This window comes from Lissotriton vulgaris, chromosome 1_1, assembly GCF_964263255.1.
Source record: "Lissotriton vulgaris chromosome 1_1, aLisVul1.2, whole genome shotgun sequence".
NCBI lineage: Eukaryota > Metazoa > Chordata > Amphibia > Caudata > Salamandridae > Lissotriton > Lissotriton vulgaris.
The window spans coordinates 1,663,931,679-1,663,955,114 of record NC_141685.1 but is presented as its reverse complement, the minus strand read 5'-3'; the positions used below and the strand labels follow the sequence as shown (position 1 = coordinate 1,663,955,114).

Genomic DNA, 23,436 nt, shown 5'->3' with positions numbered 1-23,436 from the left:
GTCTCTGTCATCACTGTGCAATGTAGATTCGAGCAGCACCTTATTAGATGGCCTTCCTCAACAGTCATTGGTACCGCTGGAGAAACATAAGTATATATGTATGTAAATAATAGTAACTGACTGTGCTTAATTTGTAACGGAATGAGTGCCGGCCCCCAAAGCTCTGCTCTGGAACTCGCGGATAGTGCAATTAAATGTGCGTGTACCAAATACCAAGGCTGCGTAGTCTTGTATGCACCTCGGGCCTCTACTCCACTACCCAACACTCGCTGACCCATTATTTCACTCTTGGAGGTCCTGCTTTCTCGCTTTAGGGCGGCTTTCCGTCTTTCTCCTCCTCCCTCTCCGCTTTGTTTTTCCGTTTCTTGCTCTCTTTTGCAAAAACATAAGTACTAGACCCCTAAAATAAGTGCGGGTGTCCCCCACTGGCTCAAATTCAGCACCTAGGAAGGAGCGGATGGTGGACTTTTACGACACTGCGATAACTTACTTGTGACAGGTTGTGCACTAGACAGATTCGTCAATAATAACAATAACATAACTCCTTCATAAAAGAACAACCACATTCCTTCATAGAGGGCCAAAGAAGTCCTCCGTGCAATCGTCAGAAGGTTTATAAATTCACTGAATGGGCACACAAGTCACCCCGACCGGTTTCACCCCTGATGACCAAACAATGATGGGCTGGTATTCCGAAGAAAATTCGATTACCTATGTGACTTCATTTCACGTTTTCATAAGCCCAGCCACAATAGAGAAGGACAAAAACCTTTACATAAAAAAAACACAATGGCTACCAGTGGGGTCAGGTAATTCCAACCATAATATTAGATTGTATTTCCAGATAGCAATTACATCCTGCATTTAAAGAAACATTCCGGAAGGGGGCACCATTGTTTTAAAAGTGCAAAGTAACATGCGTGTCGCTACTAAATTACAGAAAAATTGAAAAGTTGAGATTTGTTTCTCACGGACTCACGGGCGAGGATCAAGAACGCTAAAAGTTATGTGCTTGCTTTGCTTAAAGTTGATGCCTGTTTAGAGTTGAAAAGCGGGCAAAAAAACGATGGAATGGTGATCCTGGATTACTGCCAATGGCTGAGACTTTTGGAAGCATTCCGTTTCAAATGCAATCCGAAGGCTTATCGTAAACTGAGCTGTAGCCCTAGTAACTGGGCCACTGACTTTTTAACAGCTGATCATCTATAACAGGCTTCATTGGACACCAGTCATGGCGGATCTCACCTGGGTGTAATGATTAACCTGGCCTGAAATGTCCCTCCCAGCAGGAGGCGTGCCCCCATAGGAAGGCACCAGGCTGTCTAGAAGGACAATCTCCCCCAGCAGCAAGCTGAAAGTTACAACCAACCCCTGGACAAACATGTTTGTACGTGTTCGCGCCAAATAAGCGTCTGTCAGTTGTGGTCTTCTAGGATAAGGTGGCAATAAGACAGGTAATGTGCACGTTCTCACCTTGCTTTCTACTACTTAACAGTTCAAGCAGGTATTCCGAAGAAAATTCGATTACCTATGTGACTTCATTTCACGTTTTCATAAGCCCAGCCACAATAGAGAAGGACATAAAACTTTACATAAAAAACACAATGGCTACCCGTGGGGTCAGGTAATTCCAACCATAATATTAGATTGTATTTCCAGATAGCAATTACATCCTGCACTTACAGAAACATTCCGGAAGGGGGCACCATTGTTTTAAAAGTGCAAAGTAAACTGCGTGTCGCTACTAAATTACAGAAAAATTGAAAAGTTGAGATTTGTTTCTAATTTTATTCCAGTACAGCTCTGCAGGAAAGACATACATATGCACAAGACTTACTATAAAATAAATGCTCTGCAAGTTCATGTATGTGCAGCCAGACGGCACCGAAGGGGGCCAGGAGTGTACATTTGTTTTTCATTGATGATAGGTCTGACTCAAGAGAGCGTTGGCACTTGCTGTCAGGAAATGGTTGAAGAGAGCTTTAGATCTTGCGTTTGCGTGTATAACCGAAGGGAATTTATGCAAATTATTAACATCATTTCTGCTCCAGAGAGCGGTTCTGTTGCCATTCCTGTTCACTCTTGAATTGCAAACACCATAGCTAACACCGAGGGCTTCCACCGACCGTCACGTAGCTTCGCACACTTTTCAGTTCCGAACTTTCTTGTGATAAACAAATGCATTGCGGGTGTAGTAGTCTTGTTTTTTCGTTAGAAATAATTAGATGAACACACCTGAAACTAAAGAAAGTTCAGGGCAGGACACAGTGCCCAGTAATGACCTAGAGTGAGGTTGTCCCCCTACTAAAATATGCAGTTTTGGTTTTCACTGGTGCTGCAGTGATTACCATTTCCTCTTTTGAGAATGTTTACCTCTAGGGATACTAACCTTGCACATGGCATGCCAGGTATTTTGACCCATCGCCAAACTGTACGCCATCTCGTTGCACTTAACTCGCTGCATTTCATAGCAGGGGTACAAAGCACCACATGCTCCTCCTTATCTCCTGGCTGGATTCTATAAAGACTTGCTGTATCAGGTACAGAAATAAAGTAATGTCAAAAGTATGCAGGGCAGTGCTCTGTTCGCCAGGGCCGGCTTTAGCATTTAGAATCTTCGTTACCCCCTCCCAAATGAGCTCCTACATGGATTACCTCACCGCCTTCCTCCGACAGTGCCCCTCATTTATCCATAGCACCACTCACACATGAATTTCATGTGTTTTCTAGCGCTACACATACCATTGTAGGGTATTAGAGCACTTTACGCCACACAAGCATTCTCCAGAGACAATGAATCATACGTGTGTAAATCAGTGTGTAGGAAATGTTACACAACACAATGAGGATTACAAGGGGTAGCAATTACGCCTTCCCATGCTAGTTTGGAGTATATTTTAAGTGTGCTTGGTCTGGAGAAACACAAACTCCGGATTTCGAACGTATCACTGTGGTTGGGGGTTGGCTTTGTTAATTAGAATGCATTTCTACTCAAACGATCCCTCCTTCGCAATATTAGGATAATTAAAAACTGGGGGGAAATCCTAGGTCTCAACCTTGCAATTTGCATGCAGCTCTTTGATGAAAGTTCATAGTTCACTTTGCTATATTAGGATTGTAACTTGGGAACTGCAAGTAACAAATGATCTCCGCGACAAAAGCAGTAACCCACTGAGCTATCCACATAAAAAACAATTCCGTGGTCTGCATGGTACACTTTCTTTGCAGCAGGCATATTAACCCTCTGTGCTACTTTATGATGAGCCAAAACTGCCACAAGACAACTTCCATCTCTCCAGCAGGTACAATATCACCAGAATTATTTTGACAATGTTATTGTTGTCTTAAAATTGCTGGACATTCAAGGAACTATACACAAATAAAATATTTAAAAACAAAGTGCCCCCCTCTCATCGGCTGTTGCACTGGTTGCACAGCCCCTAAAGCCGGCCCTTCTGATCACTCAGGCACATCACTAAAATGCTTCTCACACAGGCTACACCACTGCAATGCAGTGCTCTTCAGACCAAGCACTTCCACACATGGAGCTTGCTACCAATCCGCTAACATGCTTTGGCATCTCGTCGGGGATATGGAGTGGTATTAAAATGCAGTTACAATACAATACAATGCATCTCGGGAACAACAATATACATAACTGTGCTGCGTCATGGATCCATTATGTACAATACTGCACTGCATCCTAGAGACATGAATCCAATGCATTGCACTAAATCCTAGGAGCATCAACCCAGCAGTATTTTAATTTTTTTTGCACATTTATATAGCGTGAACTCGACCCGAAGGTATTGGAGCGCCTTACATGAACACCAGTTACGTTACACAAGAACACATTCATTATTTGGTAGGCGTGGGGAGATTAAGTGATTTGCCCAGAATCACAGAATGCTGAGCTGACACAAAGTGGTACAAAAGGGGGTGGTGATGGACGGAGCATCTGAATCAATCAAACACTCACACCCAGTCAAAAGATCTGGGTTTAAACCATCACCGTTCTTTAGCCCACTCTGCCACCCCAGTTCAGACATGGCTATATGCAAATCAGTCTGACCCTGTGCCTCAAGGGAACAGTCCAGCCCGAACTGCCAAGCCATGTCTTCCCTAGACCCGAAACAAGCTTCCGAGGACCGGTTTCTGGCATTCCATGGCATTTATGGATTAAACCCAGATGTTTTGACTGGGTGTGAGTGTTTGATTGATTCAGATGTTCTGTCCATCACCACCCCCTTTTGTACCGCTTTTTGGCCGCCATAAGTGTGGATTCACTGCCACTGGATTCAAGCAAGCCGGGCTGAAGACGGCTGGAATGCCAGAAACCGGTCCTCGGAAGCTGGTTTCCGGTCCAGGGAAGACATGGCTTGGCAGTTAGGGATGGACTGTTCCCATGAGGCACAGGGTCAGACTGATTTGCATATAGCCATGTCTGAACTGGGGTGGCAGAGTGGGCTAAAGAACGGTGATGGATTATACCCAGATCTTTTGACTGGGTGTGAATGTTTGATTGATTCAGATGCTCCGTCCATCACCACCCCCTTTTGTACCGCTTTTTGGCCGCCATAAGTGTGGCAGGGAATGCTCAGACGTGAGTCCCTTGCTCACTTTGCAACTGTATTCAAGCAAGCCGGGCTGAAGACGGCTGGAATGCCAGAAACCGGTCCTCGGAAGCTTGTTTCCGGTCCAGGGAAGACATGGCTTGGCAGTTCGGGCTGGACTGTTCCCATGAGGCACAGGGCCAGACTGATTTGCATATAGCCATGTCTGAACCGGGGTGGCAGAGTGGGCTAAAGAACGGTGATGGATTAAACCCAGATCTTTTGACTGGGTGGGAGTGTTTGATTGATTCAGATGCTCCGTCCTCGAACCTGGTTCCCCAGCTCCAAAGTCGTCAGCTCTAGCTGTAAGGCTACATCCTCTCCACTGCATTCTGGGGAAAGTGACCCAACACAATGCACCTTGTCCTAGGGACAGTACCTTGCCATCCAATGCTCAACCCCAGACAAGCGACGAACCACAGCACACTGCATCCTAAGGGCACTAATTGACCACAGTTCATCCTATAGATGCTAACATACCATACTGAGCTGCATCCTCTGGACATGAATACAAAACACTTGCCTCAAAGACATTATTTTACCACAAGGCACTGAGTTGTAAACAAACTATCCACTACAGAGCACTGCACCATAGGAATACTAAACCAGCACAGACATCTGCATCATATAGTCTTGATGCATATCACTATATGACATTAAACTATTCTCTCAGGACAGTAAGGCGCCTCACTTCATATAATTCAAGGTACCTTAACTCACCACACTGCAGCGCAGCATTCATTTGTAGGCCTGACTGACAACTTTGGCTCTTGCTGGTGAGCAATCCATTTACAACAAGATTTTCCATGCTAATTCATAGCTCATATTTGGAGCAGAGTTGTTCTGGTGTTATGGTTTGGCACGCTGCAGTGCAACACTTTTTTTCAACCGCATGGTGTAGCATGCTACCATTGTGCTATTGTGCGTTGGCATCTCGTCAGGGGCATTACATTCTGAAGGAATGTAGTATCTGAGAGAGAAATCTAACCGCAGATTCCTTAACTTTTGAATTCTGCCAAGGCGTCAGTCTGGATCTGGAATTTTTTCAGCAGTACCTCAGCATGCCGTGGGACGGCGTCGTACGGCTTCCCGATGATGTTGACTCCGGTCAGGACATCTGTGGAACCATATAAGGCCCCTCCAGCACACGGACGTAATGTTATTCTTTTCTGCGCTCTAACACGGATCCAGAGAAGCGGTTCCTTGGGTCAATTATTTGACCTGCTTCAATACTTTGTTGTTGGTGGAACAGATATTTGATATTTTATTAGGTACTTGGGCCAAGCCTAAGTCAGGGGCATCAGTGGACCGGGATATTGCAGGTAGACACCTTCCTGCGCCTGGGGACCCGGTTTGTCTTCATAGACATACTTCCACGTAGCTTAGTGACTCAGGTTGTGACTTCTTCACAGGATGTAGATTCTATACCTAAGACTCCAGTGGGTAAGGTGTCTAGGAGTCATGATGTATGTAGTAAACACATCTTTGCTTCTGCAAGCTCAGCCTTGAGATCCACAATCACAGCTTGTGTGCTGGGGTGATATTCCCATGCTTTATGGGATTCTCTACAGAACATGTTGCCATCTCTTCGCATAACCTCAGCTCGGTGATTTATGATATGATTAGAGATGGTCAGCAGGCTGCTACGTTTACCATAAGGTGTGGTATGGACACTACTGACTCTATAGGTTGCGCCATGGCATTGGTAGTGGAATTAAGGCGTTGTGCTTGGTTGGAACATTCGTGTTTCTTCGATGCTGTCCAGTTGCCATTTGATGTTGCCCTACATCCTAGGGACACAAATCCAATGTGATGCACAATATTCCAGAACCACTGCATCGCCAAGACACTATATAGTGTGGAAAGTGACCCATCACGAAGCACTTTCTCTTGTGGACGGTACTTCCTCACACAACTCCTGATCACAGGCAAACAGTTCCTCATAGCACACTCCATGCTAGGTAGTCTAACTCACCAACTCCATCCTATGGATGCTAACATATGACACGCAATGGACACTAACTCAAAATAATGCAAATTACTGAACTGTAAAAAGACTGCCCACAGCAGTGGATACTACCCCATTCCAGTGACCTACATGATTTGGACCCTATCTACACCACTACATTATTTTCTATAGACCAAACTCACTGCATCCTCGGGATAGTAACCCACCACAGTGCACTTTATTTAAAGGAACACTATCTGACCACACTGTAGTGCAGCAGTAATTTTTAGGGCTGACCATAACATATTTAGTTCTTGCTTATAGGCACTGTAAGAACAATAAGGATTTCTATGCTAATGCATAGCTTGTATGATCTGGCACACTGCACTGCAACACCTTTGCAACCTACGCGTGTCATATGTCCTAGTGAAATGTGCACAGTGTCCTGTTGCTGTGCACCACTTAACTGGTGATTAACCTTAGTAGGAGGGCTATTGGCGGATGCAGCTTTTCCTCACTGCTGCTGTATACAAAGAAATCAAGCAGCTGACGTTTAGCACACAGTCACTGTCCTGCGTTCTAGGTTACTTTGCACCAAAACAGCAGCTTTGGTAGGGAGCACGCATGTCTTGCTTCATCTTCTAGATTGTTCTTCGGGTATCCAGCCCTTCTTCCTTGCTATCTGGCCCTTGTGTCAAGGCTGGGTTGCACATGCTTGAGGGATTATGTACATGTTAAGGCTGCAGTCTGCTGGGCTACTGTGACATTCTCACAAAGTTTTAGTGTCACAGGATCCAGCGCCTACCTCTCTGTAGCATCCAGCTACAATAAACACATACACTTGTAATGGTCTTCAACTAGAGCTTTATTTAACACTTCTTATCTGTTCCCTGTCCCTACTCTAACTAACCCTTTCCTGTGTCCACTCCTCCTCTTCCTCTGGCCCCCTAGCTCCTCCCACTCCCAACTACTGGTGTGCTAACTTCACAACATCTCCCCCCTTTGTGACAAAACAACAAAACATACTGACTTCTCAGTCCATCTCCTCGATCAGTCTCTTGGGTGGACGTACGTCACGATGAGGTCGTGGCGACCTAACTCTCGGACTATTAATACTCAGTGTCTCAATGATCGGAGCAGTGTTCTCATGATCATTTGAATGCAGTTCTTCCACCCTGGGATTGTCCATTTCACTCATCATGGTTCTTGAGGTATCTTGTGGCAGTTTCTTGAAGTGCGAGATATTCCTCGTGACTCGCCGCTGCTCGGACTCCGCGGTTACCATGGTTCCTTTCCTTCTTGTGACCACCAATGGTTCGTCTTTGAAGGGACAGTCAGTCTTTTTCTGCGTCTCTTGCTTGACGATAACATGATCCCCTTCATGTAATGATAATGACCTCGCTCTTCTCCGGTGGTCTGCGTAGGCCTTCATTTTTCCTTTGTTGCGTTCATCAGTGGCTCTTATTTCACGCGGGTCTTTCACAGATGATGATGCTTCCAGGGCTCCATCCCACGTTGGAATGCGATTCCTCATGGGACGTCCCAGCATAAGAGTCGCCGGGCATTGGCCAGTAGTTGCGTGAGGAGTTGTACGATAAGCTCGAAGGACTTCATTGAGTGCTGTTTGCAGGTCCCTCCCTTCCGCGGTAGCATGTTGGAAGGTCTTTTTGAGTGTGGCCATGAATCTCTCAATTGTCCCATTTGCCTGTGGCCAGAGGGGTGTAATCCTGCGATGGTGAAAGTCTAGGTGTTTCGCAAAAGCTGCAAAGCCATTTCCGTTGAAAGGGGGCCCATTGTCTGATTTAACTATCTTGGGAACCCCTCACGTTGCAAAGACCTCATCGAGTACTTTAAGAGTACTGGCAGTGTTTGTGGACGGCACAAAGCAGGCAATGGGGTATCTGGAATACTCATCAATGATGGCCAGTACATATTTGCCCGATGACAGGGGTCCATAAAAATCTATGGCGATTTCTTGCCACGCACCACTGGGCAGGGTGGTCATATGTAATGGTGCCGGAGGATCGCTCTTGCTAGTGAGTTGACAGAGATGACAATCCTTTAGGGTGGCTTCCACCAGGTGATCGAGGAATGGAAACCACACTCGTTCCCTTAGTGCTCTTTTGGTTGACACGATTCCCCGATGCCCTTCATGTGCCAGAGCAACCACTCCTTGTCTCAGTTTAGTGGGAATTACAATCCTCTGATCTCGCAACAGTATGCCATCAGTTGTGACCCGCAGCTCACCACACACGTACGGAAGGCTTGCATTTCACGTTGGGTCGAGGGGTCGGCAGTATCATCCTGAGGATCGTGTCTCCATCGATTGTTGCGGACTCCGTGAAGGACTTTCTGCAGGATGACGTCCTGTGCTGTACTTTCTCGAATGGTCTCCATAGGGATAGCTGGCGGTAGAGCTTGATCTGTTACAAAATGAATGTACTCTTCTGCGATGGAGGACTTGGAAGCTGACGATGGAAGGGGGTGCCGGGACATGTAGTCCGCTGGATTTTCAGACTTCCCTGGTTTGTGAATTATGGTGAAGTATATTCCTGTAATCGTAGGCCCCACCTTTCAATCCTCGGGGGCATCTTGGATCTTGGGTTTCCATAAATGGTGATGAGAGCTTGATGGTCTGTAATTAAAGTGAAATGTTTGCCATAAATGAAAACATGAAAATGTTCACATGCCCATACTACGGCTAGGCTCTCCTTTTCGGGCTGGGAGTAGGCCCGTTCTGGGTCAGTCAGACTACGACTTGCGTAGGCAATGATGCGGCGTTGATCCGAATCATTCTCATACTGGGCCAGGATCGCTCCAAGCCCCACGGGGCTGGCATCCACAGTTATTTCAGTCTTTCGCTTTGGGTTGAAATATGACAAATGGTCCGCTGATTCCACCGCTTTCTTGATTTCTTTGAATGCCTGCTCACACTGGGGAGTCCATTCAAATGACTGACCCTGTTTGGTCAGCATGCGGAGGGGATGGCTGATCGTTGCGTAGTCCCTAATGTAACGAGCACAATAGCTGGCCATTCCAAGGAACGACCTGAGTTCGCTGACATCTTGGGGACTCTTGGTGTTGTTTAAGGTCACAATTTTGTCAGGGTCAGGTTTCATGCTGGCTCCAGAAAAGATATGACCAAAGAACTTCAGCGTGGCCTGGTGAAACTCACATTTTTCTTTGTTCAGAGTCAGGTTTGCCGCCAGTAGGGCATGGCAGACACGATTGAGTGCGATGTCGTGTTCTCGAACGTCAGAACCATAGACAAGGATGTCATCGCTATAGTTGAGCGTGTTAGGAATGTTTTGAATGACTTGCCGAATTGTTTCTTGAAATATTTAATCTGCTGAGGAGACTCCGAAGCTCAGTCTTTTATATCTAAACAACCCCAGGTGGGTTGCAAAGGTGGTGATATATCTGGACCCCACTTCTAGTTCCAATTGATGGTACCCTTTATTCAAATCTAATTTTGAAAACACAGTGGCTCCATTAAGCGCTGCGATCATGTCGCTCAAATGTGGCCCCGGGTGTCGTTCTCTTTCTATTGCAGTGTTGGGCAGGTGCATGTCCACACAGAGTCTGACTTTGTCGGCCGTGCCCTTCTTTGGGACTATAACGACTGGTGATACCCATGGAGTCGGGCCGTCAGTGCGCTCGATGATGTCCGCAGCTAACAAGTCTTGGAGTTCTTCCTCAACAGCAGTCTGTAGATGAAATGGTACCCGTCGAGGGTGTTGGGCGACAGGCCTGACTTGTTCATTGATATGCAATCGCACCTGACAGTCTCTCAATTTGCCCAATCCCTGAAACAATCCGGGAAACTGGCGAGTCACATCTTGGTTGTCGCTGACCTTGAAAAGGATTTCAACCAGGTGAAGCCGTTCAGCGGTTGGTAGGCTCAAAAGACAGTCTGCTTCAGGGCCCTTGATAACATGGATGACCGCTGATATAGTTGTGTTGTCATGTGTCAGGGTCGTTGAGAACTTCCCCAGGCAGGGGAGTGGCTTCTTGGCCATCCACGTGAAAACCCTCACCGGTGCGAATGTCAGAGGAGGTCGTGGACTCATCCTTTCGTATTCGGTAACTGGAATGTAGTTTAAGGATGCACCAGAGTCTAGCACAAACTTTGTGTCGTGATTTCCAACTTTGATATCCAGCCGAGGGTATCTCTTAAGCTGGTCTGAATCTGCTGCCAAGTTCAGATATTCAATGGTGTATGCCGAGTCTCGGGACGACGGTCTGGATTCTCTGGAAGGTGACCTCCGTTCCCACCTGGACCGACGTGACTCTCTGCTAGAATGTGACGATCCAGAGGACTGTTCCGTCTGATCTTGGACAGCTCGCGCGTGGTGTCTTCGAGTGTCAGACCGAGACATTCTTGGGGCTCTGCTTCGTGTGTCAGATCGGGTTGTCCCTGTGGGACCACTTCGTTTTTCTTTATTGTAGTCCCCACACATTACTTCGAAGTGGTTGGTTCGACCACACTTCCGACATCTTTGGCCCATGGCCGGGCAGCTGTCTACATGAGGGTAATCATACCCACATCGGTAGCATTTTCTCACTCGTTCCGATCTTTTCTCCTTCTTCCATGGTTCTCGTCGTTGATATCTTGATTGCTCTTGACGGGAAGACGTGTGCGACCTCCATTGTTTGTCTCTGGAGCTTCTCCGACTGTCACTTTTGGCGTGCACACGCCGCACCAGTTCATGACTCCCTTTGTGTTCCGTTTCCATGACGGCTGCGTACTTCTCCGCCTGATCGTAAGCTCGTGTAATTTCTTCTATTTCATCTAGTCCATGTGCCTTTCTCAGCAGGCGCCTCCTGAGTTGATCCGAATGACATCCGTCTATTATTTGAGATTTGATGGCGTCATCCGTAGAGAAATTATCAAATTCACAGTATTTGGCTAGTCTCCGCAGACGCATCATGAAGGTACTCATGGGCTCATCCTTCCCTTGCCGAGCGGAGTGGAATGTGTGGCGCTCGTAGTCTACATTACGCTTGTGAAGAAACTTTTTATTCAAGACCTCACATGCTTTAGCATAAGTATCCACGTCGGTAGCAGGAAGGTCTTTGAGTATTTTGACTACCTCTCGCCCTGCCAGATTGCGCAGAGCAATCAACTTCTTTTTTTCGTCTACAATATCCGACCCTTCAGTGTAATCTTCAAACTCTTCCAACCTCTCTTGCCATTTGGGACCCATGCTCCCTCCTGTTGTCACCTTGATAGGTGCGGGTGCCCTCAGGAGCGACCCACTTGGTGGGGGCTGAGCGTTCTCTTTGTCGGACATTGTGCAGCAATCTCACTTGGCTTCGCCAATGCTTGTTTCTTTGCTAGCACTTGTTTACTACTGTCGCCAATGCTTGTTTATTTTACCAATGCTTGTTTACTTGACCAATGTTTGTTTTATTTTCAATCGCCAATGCTTGTTTTATTTGCCAATGCTTGTTTCTTCCAGTTGCCAAGGCTTGTTTATTTGACCAATGCTTGTTTACTTGACCAATGCTTGTTTTATTTTCAGTCGCCAATGCTTGTTTATTTGCCAATGCTTGTTTCTTTCAGTCGCCAATGCTTGTTTACTTGACCAATGCTTGTTCTTTCCCAGTGCCTGACTCTAAAATGGCCGCTCTATGATAATCAAGGGGCCTGTCCTGACGAGCGCCTGACTCTAAGATGGCCGCCGTCACTGCAATCACACGAGGTTTTCACTCTCTCTGGATTCAGGCACTCCAGACTCACCGGCCGGCAGTTGCAGGGCAGCGCGCTCCAGAAATCACTCTTCTTTGGCCACCACAGCGACCAGGTGAGGTTGGGGTGGACTCCCGCCTTGCTCAGCACTTTCCCGCTCTTCTCGGCCGATCGCGTGCCAAAACCCACGCATCAGGCGTGAGGTCGGCACTTTCACCGGCGCAGGCTCCGGTTCTGGCGCGCTTGATCGCGCTGGACGGCGATTTCTCGGGGCAGCGCCCCTTTCACCAGGGCATCTCTTGACTTGCTGTGGGGCACTGGACAGGGTCGAAGTGGGCTCCCGACTCCTGTTTTACAACGGCTGGGTGACACACCCCCGGCGGGAATAGCTCTCAGGCGGTTCTTCAACCGAGCGTTTCAGCGCTCCCAGGTCACGATATATTTAGGCTTTCCAGCGTCTTTGGGGCCGCGGTCACTTGCTCTTGACCCTCTTCGGCCGGCCTCAGCTTCTTCTAGCAGCGGAGCTCGTCTCTCGACGGTGCAGGGGACAGGGTGTCTCTAGGTGGTCTTGTGGGCTGCAGTTAACGACATCCCACCCTCGTCGCCAGTTGTAGCATCCAGCTACAATAAACACATACACTTGTAATGGTCTTCAACTAGAGCTTTATTTAACACTTCTTATCTGTTCCCTGTCCCTACTCTAACTAACCCTTTCCTGTGTCCACTCCTCCTCTTCCTCTGGCCCCCTAGCTCCTCCCACTCCCAACTACTGGTGTGCTAACTTCACAACACTCTCAGTTCTGTCACTTAGAAAGAATGTGCAGTTTACATGCTCCTGTGAACACTGAGCTGTTGAGAGTTCTTGAGGCAAAAGCACAATTCCACTTGTGTTTTCCAAAACCCTGCTCCCACTTCGTACATTCTGGCATCCACAGTTAGGACAAACTGTTTCCTGTACAGAAGGGGCATTGACAAGATCTGAGTGATTTTGTCGAATCAAATGCATCCTGTTGAGCTTCCATCCACTTAAATGCAGCATCTTTTCAGACTGAGTTTCTCAGCTGTTCCATCTTCTCTGCAAAGTTGTTGTTGAGAAGTAGAGCGTTTTTTAAATGTTTGGTGAATGTCATAAAAATGCTCCAGTTCCTGACAATAAGGGTATGGGTGAGTAATACAGCAAATTTGTGGTTAACTTTCAATCAAACCGGGAACTCTCAAGAGCTCTGAGCACTGATGGGCTGTTATTGAGAAATAACATCTGGCTGGAGTGTGGACCACTAAATACTTCAGAAACTGTATTTGGAGGAACTGGTTCATTCTTTGGTAGGCATTCTCTGCCCTGGTCGGGGGTGGAGTTTCACTGCGGACATTTCAAGGTTGTCATGCAGATGAACAAGTTACTTTCCTTCAGTAACGCTTTTTCCGTGCCTACGAGGCAAAAGGGTGTACCAACAACATTTCCACAAGTATACAATACACAACATAATAAGGAAACAACAACACAATATCAATAACAACAAAATATCTTTATGATTTGAGCAGAAAATCTCATAGAAACCATTTATATGAAAGATATAGACAAATGTGTTTTTGGTATAAAAAGACAGGCAACGGGGAGGCCGATGGGTCAGTGAGGAACCCACAGGCAGATACTGTATCAACCAGAAAAAGCAATACCAAAGGTAACTAACTTGTTCTTCATATGGATACATCTGCCTGTGGAATCCTCACCTTTTGAATAGAATCCTCGAGCAGTCCCGCATGCGGAGAAGGGCGCCTGCCTTCCTTAACCAAAAAATCCTGTAACACAGAACAAGCAAAATGGCCGTCCCTCCTCACTTCCGAATCTAAGCAATAATGCTTTGCAAAAGTGTGGAGGAAAGCCCAAGTTGTCACCTTGTAGATGCCAATCACAGCGACACTTCTAGCCAAAGCTGATGAAAAAGATTTATCTCTGGTTGAATGAGCAAGAATACCTTCAGGAGGCTTCTTCTTGGCCATGGCGTAGCAAATATTGATGCACAGGATTATCCACCTGGACAAAGTTCTTTTGTGGAGAGCCTTGCCCTTCATCTTGCCCACATATCTGATAAAAAGCTGGTCATAGAGTCTGATTTCTCTGGTTCTATCCAAGTAGAAGCTCACTGCCCTCTCGGGGTCCAAACAATGAAGTCCCTCCTCCTCCTTAGGTGGATGGGGTAGGGTAAAAAGTCGGCAAGGTAATGGACTGCCCCAAGTCGAACGGAGTGATCACCTTAGGCTGGAAAACAGCTCTGGTCCAAAGAACCACCTTATCCGCATGTAATTGCAACTAAAAATATAGTTTTGAATGCAAGAAATCTTAATGGGAAACTATGTAAGGGTTCAAAAGGGGAACCCATCAGAAAGGTAAGAACAAGATAAGATCCCACTGAGACATAATAAGCGGGGTGGGAGAAAACCTATTAATTAGACCCTTAAAAATGTTATCACTATATGGGATTTAAACAGTGAAGGCTAATCAGGCAAACAAAGAAAAGCCGACAAAGCAGATAGGTAACCTTTAACAATAGCCACAACACAACTCTGATGTGCCAGGAAAAGCACAACACTTAAAACATCAGATAAATGGGCTTTCAAGGGGTCAATTGACTTCTCTCCACACAATTTCAAACATTTCACCCACCTACCAGCATAGACAGACTTGGTAGAGTGTCTTCTGGCCGATAAAATAACGTCCACTACATCAGGTGGGAGAGAAAAAGAGCTCAGGTTGCCCGTTCAATCTCCAGGCGTGAAGGTGGAGGTGGAGATGTAGATCCTGCCCCTGCGATTGCAAGATGAGGTCTGTCCTGAGCGGGAGACGGAGTTGAGGGTACAATGAGGGGTAAAGATGGTACATGTACCACACCCTTTGGAGCCAATCCTGAGCTACTAAAATGACGTGGGCCCCGTCTTGGCAAATCTTTCTTAGAACTTGAGGAATCAAGGCATCTTGCTCCTAGCGACTGGTTGACAGGGTGCCATATTAATAACTGAAATATACATACATTATAGAATAATTTGCCATTTATGAACATTTTTGCAGAACATTATTCTGCACTTTAAATTTCTCCCATTAAAAAAAAAAATGGTTGTATGTTTGGGTTATACATGTAAATGTGCCCCATATGGTGAAAGGTATGTCCTGTGCCCCAAGTACTTACAACACAGGCTGTCAGTCACCCATACACATATATCCCATTCATATGCACACATTAATACATCCCTATAGACCATGTTCTCACTGACACACATTACAGTTCTGTTATAGTGTCCTTAGTTAAAGTGTTTTTACAAACAATAGTATCCTGTTCTATGGACTCTAGGCTTAAAGCCAATGAAGCTGGGAACGGGGGTGTATGGTAACAATATGCGAGTTGCTTAACCTTCAGTAGCTCACAATGAATTTCACTGATCAGATGTAGCTCTCACTACAGAAAAAGTTGGAGACCCCTGATCTACTGCCTTCTAATAATTTTGACAGGGTGGCTTTGAATATGCTCAGCTTCAAGGACGGAGTACATTGTTATTTTTTGTAAAGGTTGTTGTCTGCAGGTCTCTTCTGCCTCAGGCACCATGCTGCAAAACTAGGTTAGATAGCTTTTGTTCTTTTTTGCACAGGCATTTATTTGCACCTTGTTGCTAAAAACAGTATGGTCAGAACTAATAGTTAAGCATCAAATGTTTACTATCACCATATCGTGCAGCGTACTTTGTGTCTGAGAATGGCAAATAATGGCCAAACATTCTGCTGTACAAGGTATTACTACACCAGTTTCATTTTAATTACCCGTTCCCTTTCAAACATAAACTACATTAGCATCATTATCTCTTACTAAATGTTATTCCAATTCCCTTCTCAGAGAATTTGAGTACAGGTGAAATTATTACTAAAGGCATTAATAAAAAAAGCTTTTTCCAGGACAGAGTATAGGTGAAAAATACATTACCATCTTCACTTTTTTGTTATTTTCATAAGCGTTCTTAGCTCAGGCCCTAAAATACAGAAGATGAGAGTGGAATGTTCCTGGTTTGACAGAAAGATACAAATCAAAATTCTTACATTACTTCTCGTTCTTGAAGATTCTAGTGTCTTATTATCTCAACTAAGTGTTTAGCATGGAGAGGGTTAAGAGTATACATCAGGACCAATTATTGTATTATAGCCTTATAGCCCGTCGTAGCAGGCTATACCGGCTATTAAAGGCCTGCTACTGTGTTAAAGGCCCGAGCCAAAGGCGAGGGACTTTAACAAGGGAACAGAACTTTAATAGGGCTATAAGGCTATTAGAACATTCTGCCACTAGAGGGCAGAATGTTCTAACAAATAAAACAAAGTCTTCTCGAAGCTCGAGGGGATTTAAATCCCCTCGAGCTCTGAAAGGCCTTTGTGACATTGGAATGTTGCTCTATGGGCCTTTACCGGACCGTAGGGGCAGGGAGAACTCCATTGTCTACAATGGAGCTCCCAACATTCCAATGTTCTAATAAGGAGTAATACCCATGGTATTTTTTCAAGTCTTAACTCTGATAATTCAGCTAACTTCACATTACCTTGCAGATCACTGCACCACGGTGCAAAAGTTTTGTCCTCAATCTCATCAATAAAATGTTAAGGTACTGCAATTCCTGCTTTCCAATTTAAAGAATAAATCCACTGGAGTTTTCACAACGTAGTAATGACACAGAGTGGAACTAACGTTCTGCAGCTCTTCACATCCACACCTTTATAAACGACTATGAACTGATGGAAACAGTGAGTGATATATGTGCGGGCTCAGTGGGAGGGGTTTGACTATTTGATTAATTACCACATGTAAGTTTATATTTAATGTTTTATTCTAAAAGAGCACAATGAAATCAAATTTTTAAAATAAAAACAAACAGAGATTAACACCATATTCAGAACAACATTTGCATCACAGTAAGTTATTCCCAAAAAGAACCAATTAGAATGCATATTTATTTTCCTTCATTATGATGTTTGGATAGAAAGAAAACCATCAGTGACAAAGCAAATATTTTTTGGGGTTGTGTTTGTGACAAATAGGGAGTTATTAAGAGTGTGATGTATATGGACTTTGCTGCAAAATGATGGATGTCTCACTCTGCTACACCCACAGTTCGCCACAGCCTTTACAGTTGGACTCTCAGCCAGCTCCGGTAGGAAACCCCTTCTCTGGTGCCCAATGTGCAACAGATCCACTGTACTTAGCCCAGGCCTTCAATGTTGATTTTAATTTTTTATAAGCTGTCTGGCATAGCATGGCTGTCCAGAGCAGGAACATATGGAAAAACAACCCCCAATGTGCACGTACGAACGGCTCTACATGTCAGGAATATTTCTTAATAATATTTCAAGAACAAACCATCTGAAAAACAAAAACAACACTGAGCCACCAAGATGCCGCGGCAGCCCGCCCAGCATTGCATTTTTGCTTAAAACGCACTTGTTTCACTGACGGGAACACTTTCACTAATATCCTGCCTAAAGGAGCAGTGAACTCTTGATCTGGTGCATAAGGCCCATGGTGCCCCAGTGCTTTGGTTGTCCATCCACCAAGCAGAAATGAGCTCTGCATTCTTTGGGACCTGGACATGGATGCCAGTGACTTTCCTGTGACTTCCATGGATTGTGTTCACAGGTAGACAGAAATCCTCCTGCTCCAGTTTTTTAGGTCTCGCCTAGCGTCGCAGCGCATGCCCTGCTCGCTCTGGGAGATCTTTAAGTCGACTTCGGAAGTGGGGTGGAAGCTCCGCCCATGCTTTTCATTGTCGCACGTCACACTTTATGCTAAAGGGTCGCTTTCTATTGAAAGTGAGGCTTTTTTGTTCCCACCCGATCTCCTTTAGGCCCCGCCTATCCGGACTTGTACATGAGCACGTTCTCCACTCGGCTGACGAGCTGCTGCGCGGCACCGTAGGCCCGGGCCGCCGTAAAGCAGGAGCCCGAGTGGAACGATGGCGACCTCTCCTCGTTTGTCTTTTGATGCAGGACGGGTCATTTTAGAAGTGTGGAGATGTGTGGGCAGTCTGAATCGCCAGTTTTTTTCTTTCTCTGACCTGGAGCTGGCTGTGTGTCTTCAGTTACAGTTTCTTCTTGACTCTCAAAGACTGTGGACCGCTGGAGTGTACTCTTTCACCAACTTCCTCAAAGCCTGGGTCGGCTTGACCCGCTTATAAATGGCAGCCTTCTTTGCTCGTGCTGATGAAGATGAGCGACTAGCCTCATTCTCTCTAGCTTTCGCTTCCTTCACACCCTGACCTCAGCCCTCAACCGCTCCTCAGCCTTTTGACTATGTTTGCGCAACAGAAAGACAATATACATCCTTACACACATACCTTGATGTTCAAAGGGTGTCTCCTTGCACAGTTTGCAGACAGATTTTTTTTTTAATTAAAAGAACCTAAAACTCGTAGTCTGCTGCAATCTGAGTAGCAAACCTGAGGCGTAAGACAAATGAAGCCGCCTGCAGCTGGGGGAAGCGTGCAGCTCAGAATGGCAGCCATGGAGTTTGTACTTTGCGTTGCGAAGCTCGGTAGGATTGCGGAACCCATTTTGTCTCACTCTGTCCATCTGACACACTCTCTTGGCTTGAATGACAAAAACTCTTTGCATTGCACCCGTACGATCAACTTACACCTGCAAATATCCTTTATTACAGGCGTAAAGCGACTTTTGCTATTTACAGTATGGGGGTAACACTGCCAAAAAATGCATGCATAGTTTTTCATGTGTGTAAGTCGTATCCCAGGAGAGGGGATTGGGAGATCAAGGGCGCCCTGAGCGAAACAAAAATGGCCCTCCCCCTCCACCTATTCTTCTTACTTTTCTATGTGTCGCAAATTTGGGAGGAGCAACAGGGAGGTGATGGGGCAACATTAACGCTGTGAAATAAACAAACAAAAAGCAGACAAGGGTACCAGTAGCGTTCAAGAAAAACTGTTTAAAGAACTGCCTTCTGGATGTAAGTGTCCTGAACGTGGGCTCGGATGGCGCCTGCTGAACGCCGACCCTGAGTCTGTACTTAAAATCTGGGATTACTGACAAACCTTAATGCGCGTTTGGTGGAGAAGTGTGGCTCAGGGGTTAGAGGCGGCAGACCCGGAAGCTGAGATCGGTCTTGGACCAGGGTTCAATTCCCCGCCTCGGCGGGTCATGGGCTCAAAAATTCCACGGACTCGATAATTCTCGTTCCGGTGCCTACTCGACTCACTGGTTCACACTCTGCGACTCTGGGCAATAGCTTGCTTAATCTCCACTACGGCCCCTCGCGGCGGGATGCCTGGCTTTCACCTTGTGGATACCCTGCTGGGGTTATCTCACAGGGGAATACCAGGACGGGTTCCCAAGGCAAGCGCCTTGATGCCTTCGGGTGATACGTGCGCTATATAAATCGCAATACATTTACATTTACATTTCAACAGGGTGATCATTTTGTCATACCAATCTTTGGGTGTTGCAGTTACACCCAAGTAAATTTCCTTTTCATTACATACAAATGTGTGATATGTTTTTTTTTGTTTAAAGATCAAATTTTCTTGGCGATTTCCTCAGAGGTTTTGGAGCTTTTGATGAGTATTAGCTGATTGGTGCAGTCTAGTTGTCCAGAAGGTTTGTGTTTTTGCAGATGCTTTAATGTTAGTCCAAAGAGGTTCAGTTCTCGAAGTTCTTTGCATAGCCTGTTCTTGTTAATAGGGCTCTTGATCATTGTATTTTTAAAACAGTTCTTTGAAGGAGCTAATGGTATACATGATCCAAGCTTGAGAACGGGCCTTATAGGTCTCATGCGTGCAAATGTATATATATTTCGGATAGGGGCTCTATTCCTCAATTTGGTCCACGCATTAGTTTGATGTGAACCATCATCTTCCAGGGGGTCTGCTCCTTCTTTTCAATAGTTGAAGATCATTAGTGAAGAAGATACTTTTCAGCTGGCTGAAAGGGGCTTAAACCTGTTTCAGCCAGGTGAAAATTAAGAAAGAAAAAAAAAGTTAACAAGTCTCAGCTCGCATTCATTTGATCAATGCATTGATGCAGTCAACATTAGACTACCCAAATTAAATATATTGAGTGTCACCAATTAAGAACATTCAACAGGGAAAAACATGGCAACTCAGCTTTGCTCCAGATTAGCTAGGAATGACCGTATTTGCCTGCCGTTGAAATCTCTGCATTGACGTACCAATTCAGTTCAAGACATTTTATGTCCAAACTTGTTGCTTCTACATGTTAATGATACTTCCCAAAGTGCAGCTTGCACTCGTCCAATCAGTTTATTCTGGTTACTCCAAGTGCCAGATCAGTAAGCATATTGTGAGCATAAAGTAAACAGACAATGCGATAGGTCTCACACTTGTAAGTGTTTGAGCTATTGGTATTGTAAATGACAGTGCCTTTATTTTTTTTTTAAAGTTGTAAGCTATGCGTAAACACGCACTTTGTACTTACACAGTCCTGCCAAGTGTCAGACATCAGGCGTGACTCTAACGCATGTCGCATGTCAGTGTGGTGGTCCGCATCACCGCACAGAAATGCAAAGTCACGCATTTCCGGTAGGTCAAAGATCTTTACCTGCACTTAACTGGGGCCCTGGGAATGAGGACGTGACAGGCTGCAGAGAATGTCCTGATACCAAGGACCGCATTTTCACTCTGCTACAGCGCGATTCCTAACATCTCCACTCAGCCTTGGCTGACACTAGATCACGTGGCAGGAAGAAACTGTGTGATGTTTCCGGTTACGCGATGACGTCCTGTTACCAGTGCATTACCAGCTACACTGTAATAACTCACTACGCAGGCAGATGCCAGATTGGAAGTTATTCATTGCTTGCTAAGGGGAACAGCACTGGTGGAAGCCTCGAAACTGTGAGTTCAACTTCACAGGTGGTAGAATGCACACTTCACAGAATGGTGCTCTGCTGTCAGTGTCCGTGTTAGGTGTAGAGGTGTGATCTACATTCACCGTTACAAAATAGCGTTTGGGGTTTGTTTTTATGAACACAGAGGTCTTCAAACTTTTTGATGCTGAGACCCCCTTGTAAAACCTTTTTAGGGGTAAGGACCCCCTTCCAACAAAAGTTTCTAGAAACTGGTACTCATCATCATCATATTTTGACAACCATAAATGCGCCTGTTAGACCTCATCACATCCATCCATCATTCATCCACCCTTTCATCTTTCCATCCATACATCCATCCTTTACCCATCCACCTCTCCATCCATCCACCCATCATTCATCCACCTACCTTTTCACACATCTTTCCATCATTCATCCATGCAACCTTTTATCCATCCATACATCCATCCACCCTTTCTTCCTCCCATCCTCCTATCCATAAATCCATCCTTCATCCATCCACCTTTTCATCTATACATCCATCCACCCACCCTTTCACACATCCATCAATCCATCCTTCCATCCATCGATCCATCCTTCATCCATCCACCCTTTCATCTTTCCATCCATACATCCATCCTTTACCCATCCACCTCTCCATCCATCCACCCATCATTCATCCACCTACCTTTTCACAAATCTTTCCATCATTCATCCATGCAACCTTTTATCCATCCATACATCCATCCACCCTTTCTTCATCCCATCCTCCTATCCATACATCCATCCTTCATCCATCCACCTTTTCATCTATACATCCATCCACCCACCCTTTCATTCATCCATCCACCCATCATTCATCCCCCCACCTTTTCACACATCCATCCATGCATCATTCATCTATGCAACCTTTTATCCATCCATACATCCATCCTTCATCCTTCATCCATCCACCCTTTCATCCTTCCATCCATCCTTTATCCGTCCACCCTTTAATCCATCTATCCATCCACCCATCATTCATCCCCCCACCTTTTCACACATCCATCATTCATCCATGCAACCTTTTATCCATCCATACATCCATCCACCCTTCCATCCATCCATCCTTCATCAGTCCACCCTTTCATCCTTCCATCCATCCACCCTTTCATCCATTCATCCATCCATTCATCCATCCATTCATCCTTCATCCGTCCACCCTTTCATCCTTACATCCATACATCTATCCTTCATCCATCTATCCTTCACCCACCCACCCTTTCATCCTTACATCCATACATCCATCCTTCATCCATCCACCCTTTCATCCATCCATTCACCCATCATTCATCCACCCATCTTTTCACACATCCATTCATCCATCCATCCATGCAGCGTTTTATCCATCCATACATCCTTCATCCATCTACCCTTTCATTTTTCCATCCATCCACCCTTTCATCCATTCATCATTCATCCACCCACCTTTTCACACATCCATCCATCCACCCATCATTCATCCACCCACCTTATCTGTGCCTCTCTCATGGGGGGGGGGGGTATAAATATCTCTCTGCGTCTTCTTCCTTCTTTCCCGATCATGGGAGGGCATCTCTGTGCCTCCCTGCTGGGGGCAGGGGACGTGTCACGGGACCCACAGCTCCAGGCGCGCAATATCCATTGACCTCAAAGGGCTACACTACAGCCTGCTCCCCCAGCCCCCCTCCGCCCCCCCCCTTCCCCTCCTCCCCAGCTCGAAACGGCTTCAGGGACACACACACACAGCCACACCCGAGTACTTGACAGGTCTTTAAAAGACCTTTTACTTGTTAATGAGGCTTTGATGTTTTTCACACCTCGGTGTGAATTAGGCCTCCGCCGTGAGCACCCTCGATCAGCCCATGCCAGGAACTGCACTCTGACACAATCTGCGACCCCCTTCCAAGGACTCCACGACCCCCCTGGGGGTCGCGCCCCACAGATTGAAGACCTCTGAATATAAGATTGCGTGGCTGCACCGTTCGCCGAGAGTCTACCACGTCCAGTTTGGTATTACATTGCTAAATGAGGTTACATTTTACCTTGCTTAACAGCCAAATTCATCCTAATATTAAAAGGGCAATGTATGTGCTTACAATTATTTAAAAGCTTGTTTTAAAGCGTCACCGTCACTGAGCTGAGCCTGTTCAGCTGTGTTCACTGTTTGACTTTCTTAGTAGTAATGGATGCACTGATTAGGCCCTTCCACAGTGCCCAGTGCCCATCCAGTTCTGTGTGGGCAGGTCTCCCAGCCTAGGCAGAAAGGAAAGTCTTTAGAACAGCCCTTACTTCACCAGC

The 23,436-nt window shown here is 45.8% G+C and overlaps 1 protein-coding gene across 4 annotated transcripts in view; it reads right to left on the bottom strand.

The window, feature by feature from the left end:
* Nucleotides 1–23,436, bottom strand: part of SMKR1 (small lysine rich protein 1) — a 119,581-nt gene that overhangs the window by 62,168 nt on the left and 33,977 nt on the right. For all 4 annotated transcript variants that reach the window (XM_086937547.1, XM_086937526.1, XM_086937540.1 and 1 more), the window contains one exon: nt 16,225–16,270. In XM_086937547.1, coding sequence (XP_086793673.1) covers nt 16,225–16,227 — 3 coding nt within the window. In that variant the 5' untranslated portion in view covers nt 16,228–16,270. The remainder of the gene's footprint in view (nt 1–16,224; nt 16,271–23,436) is intronic.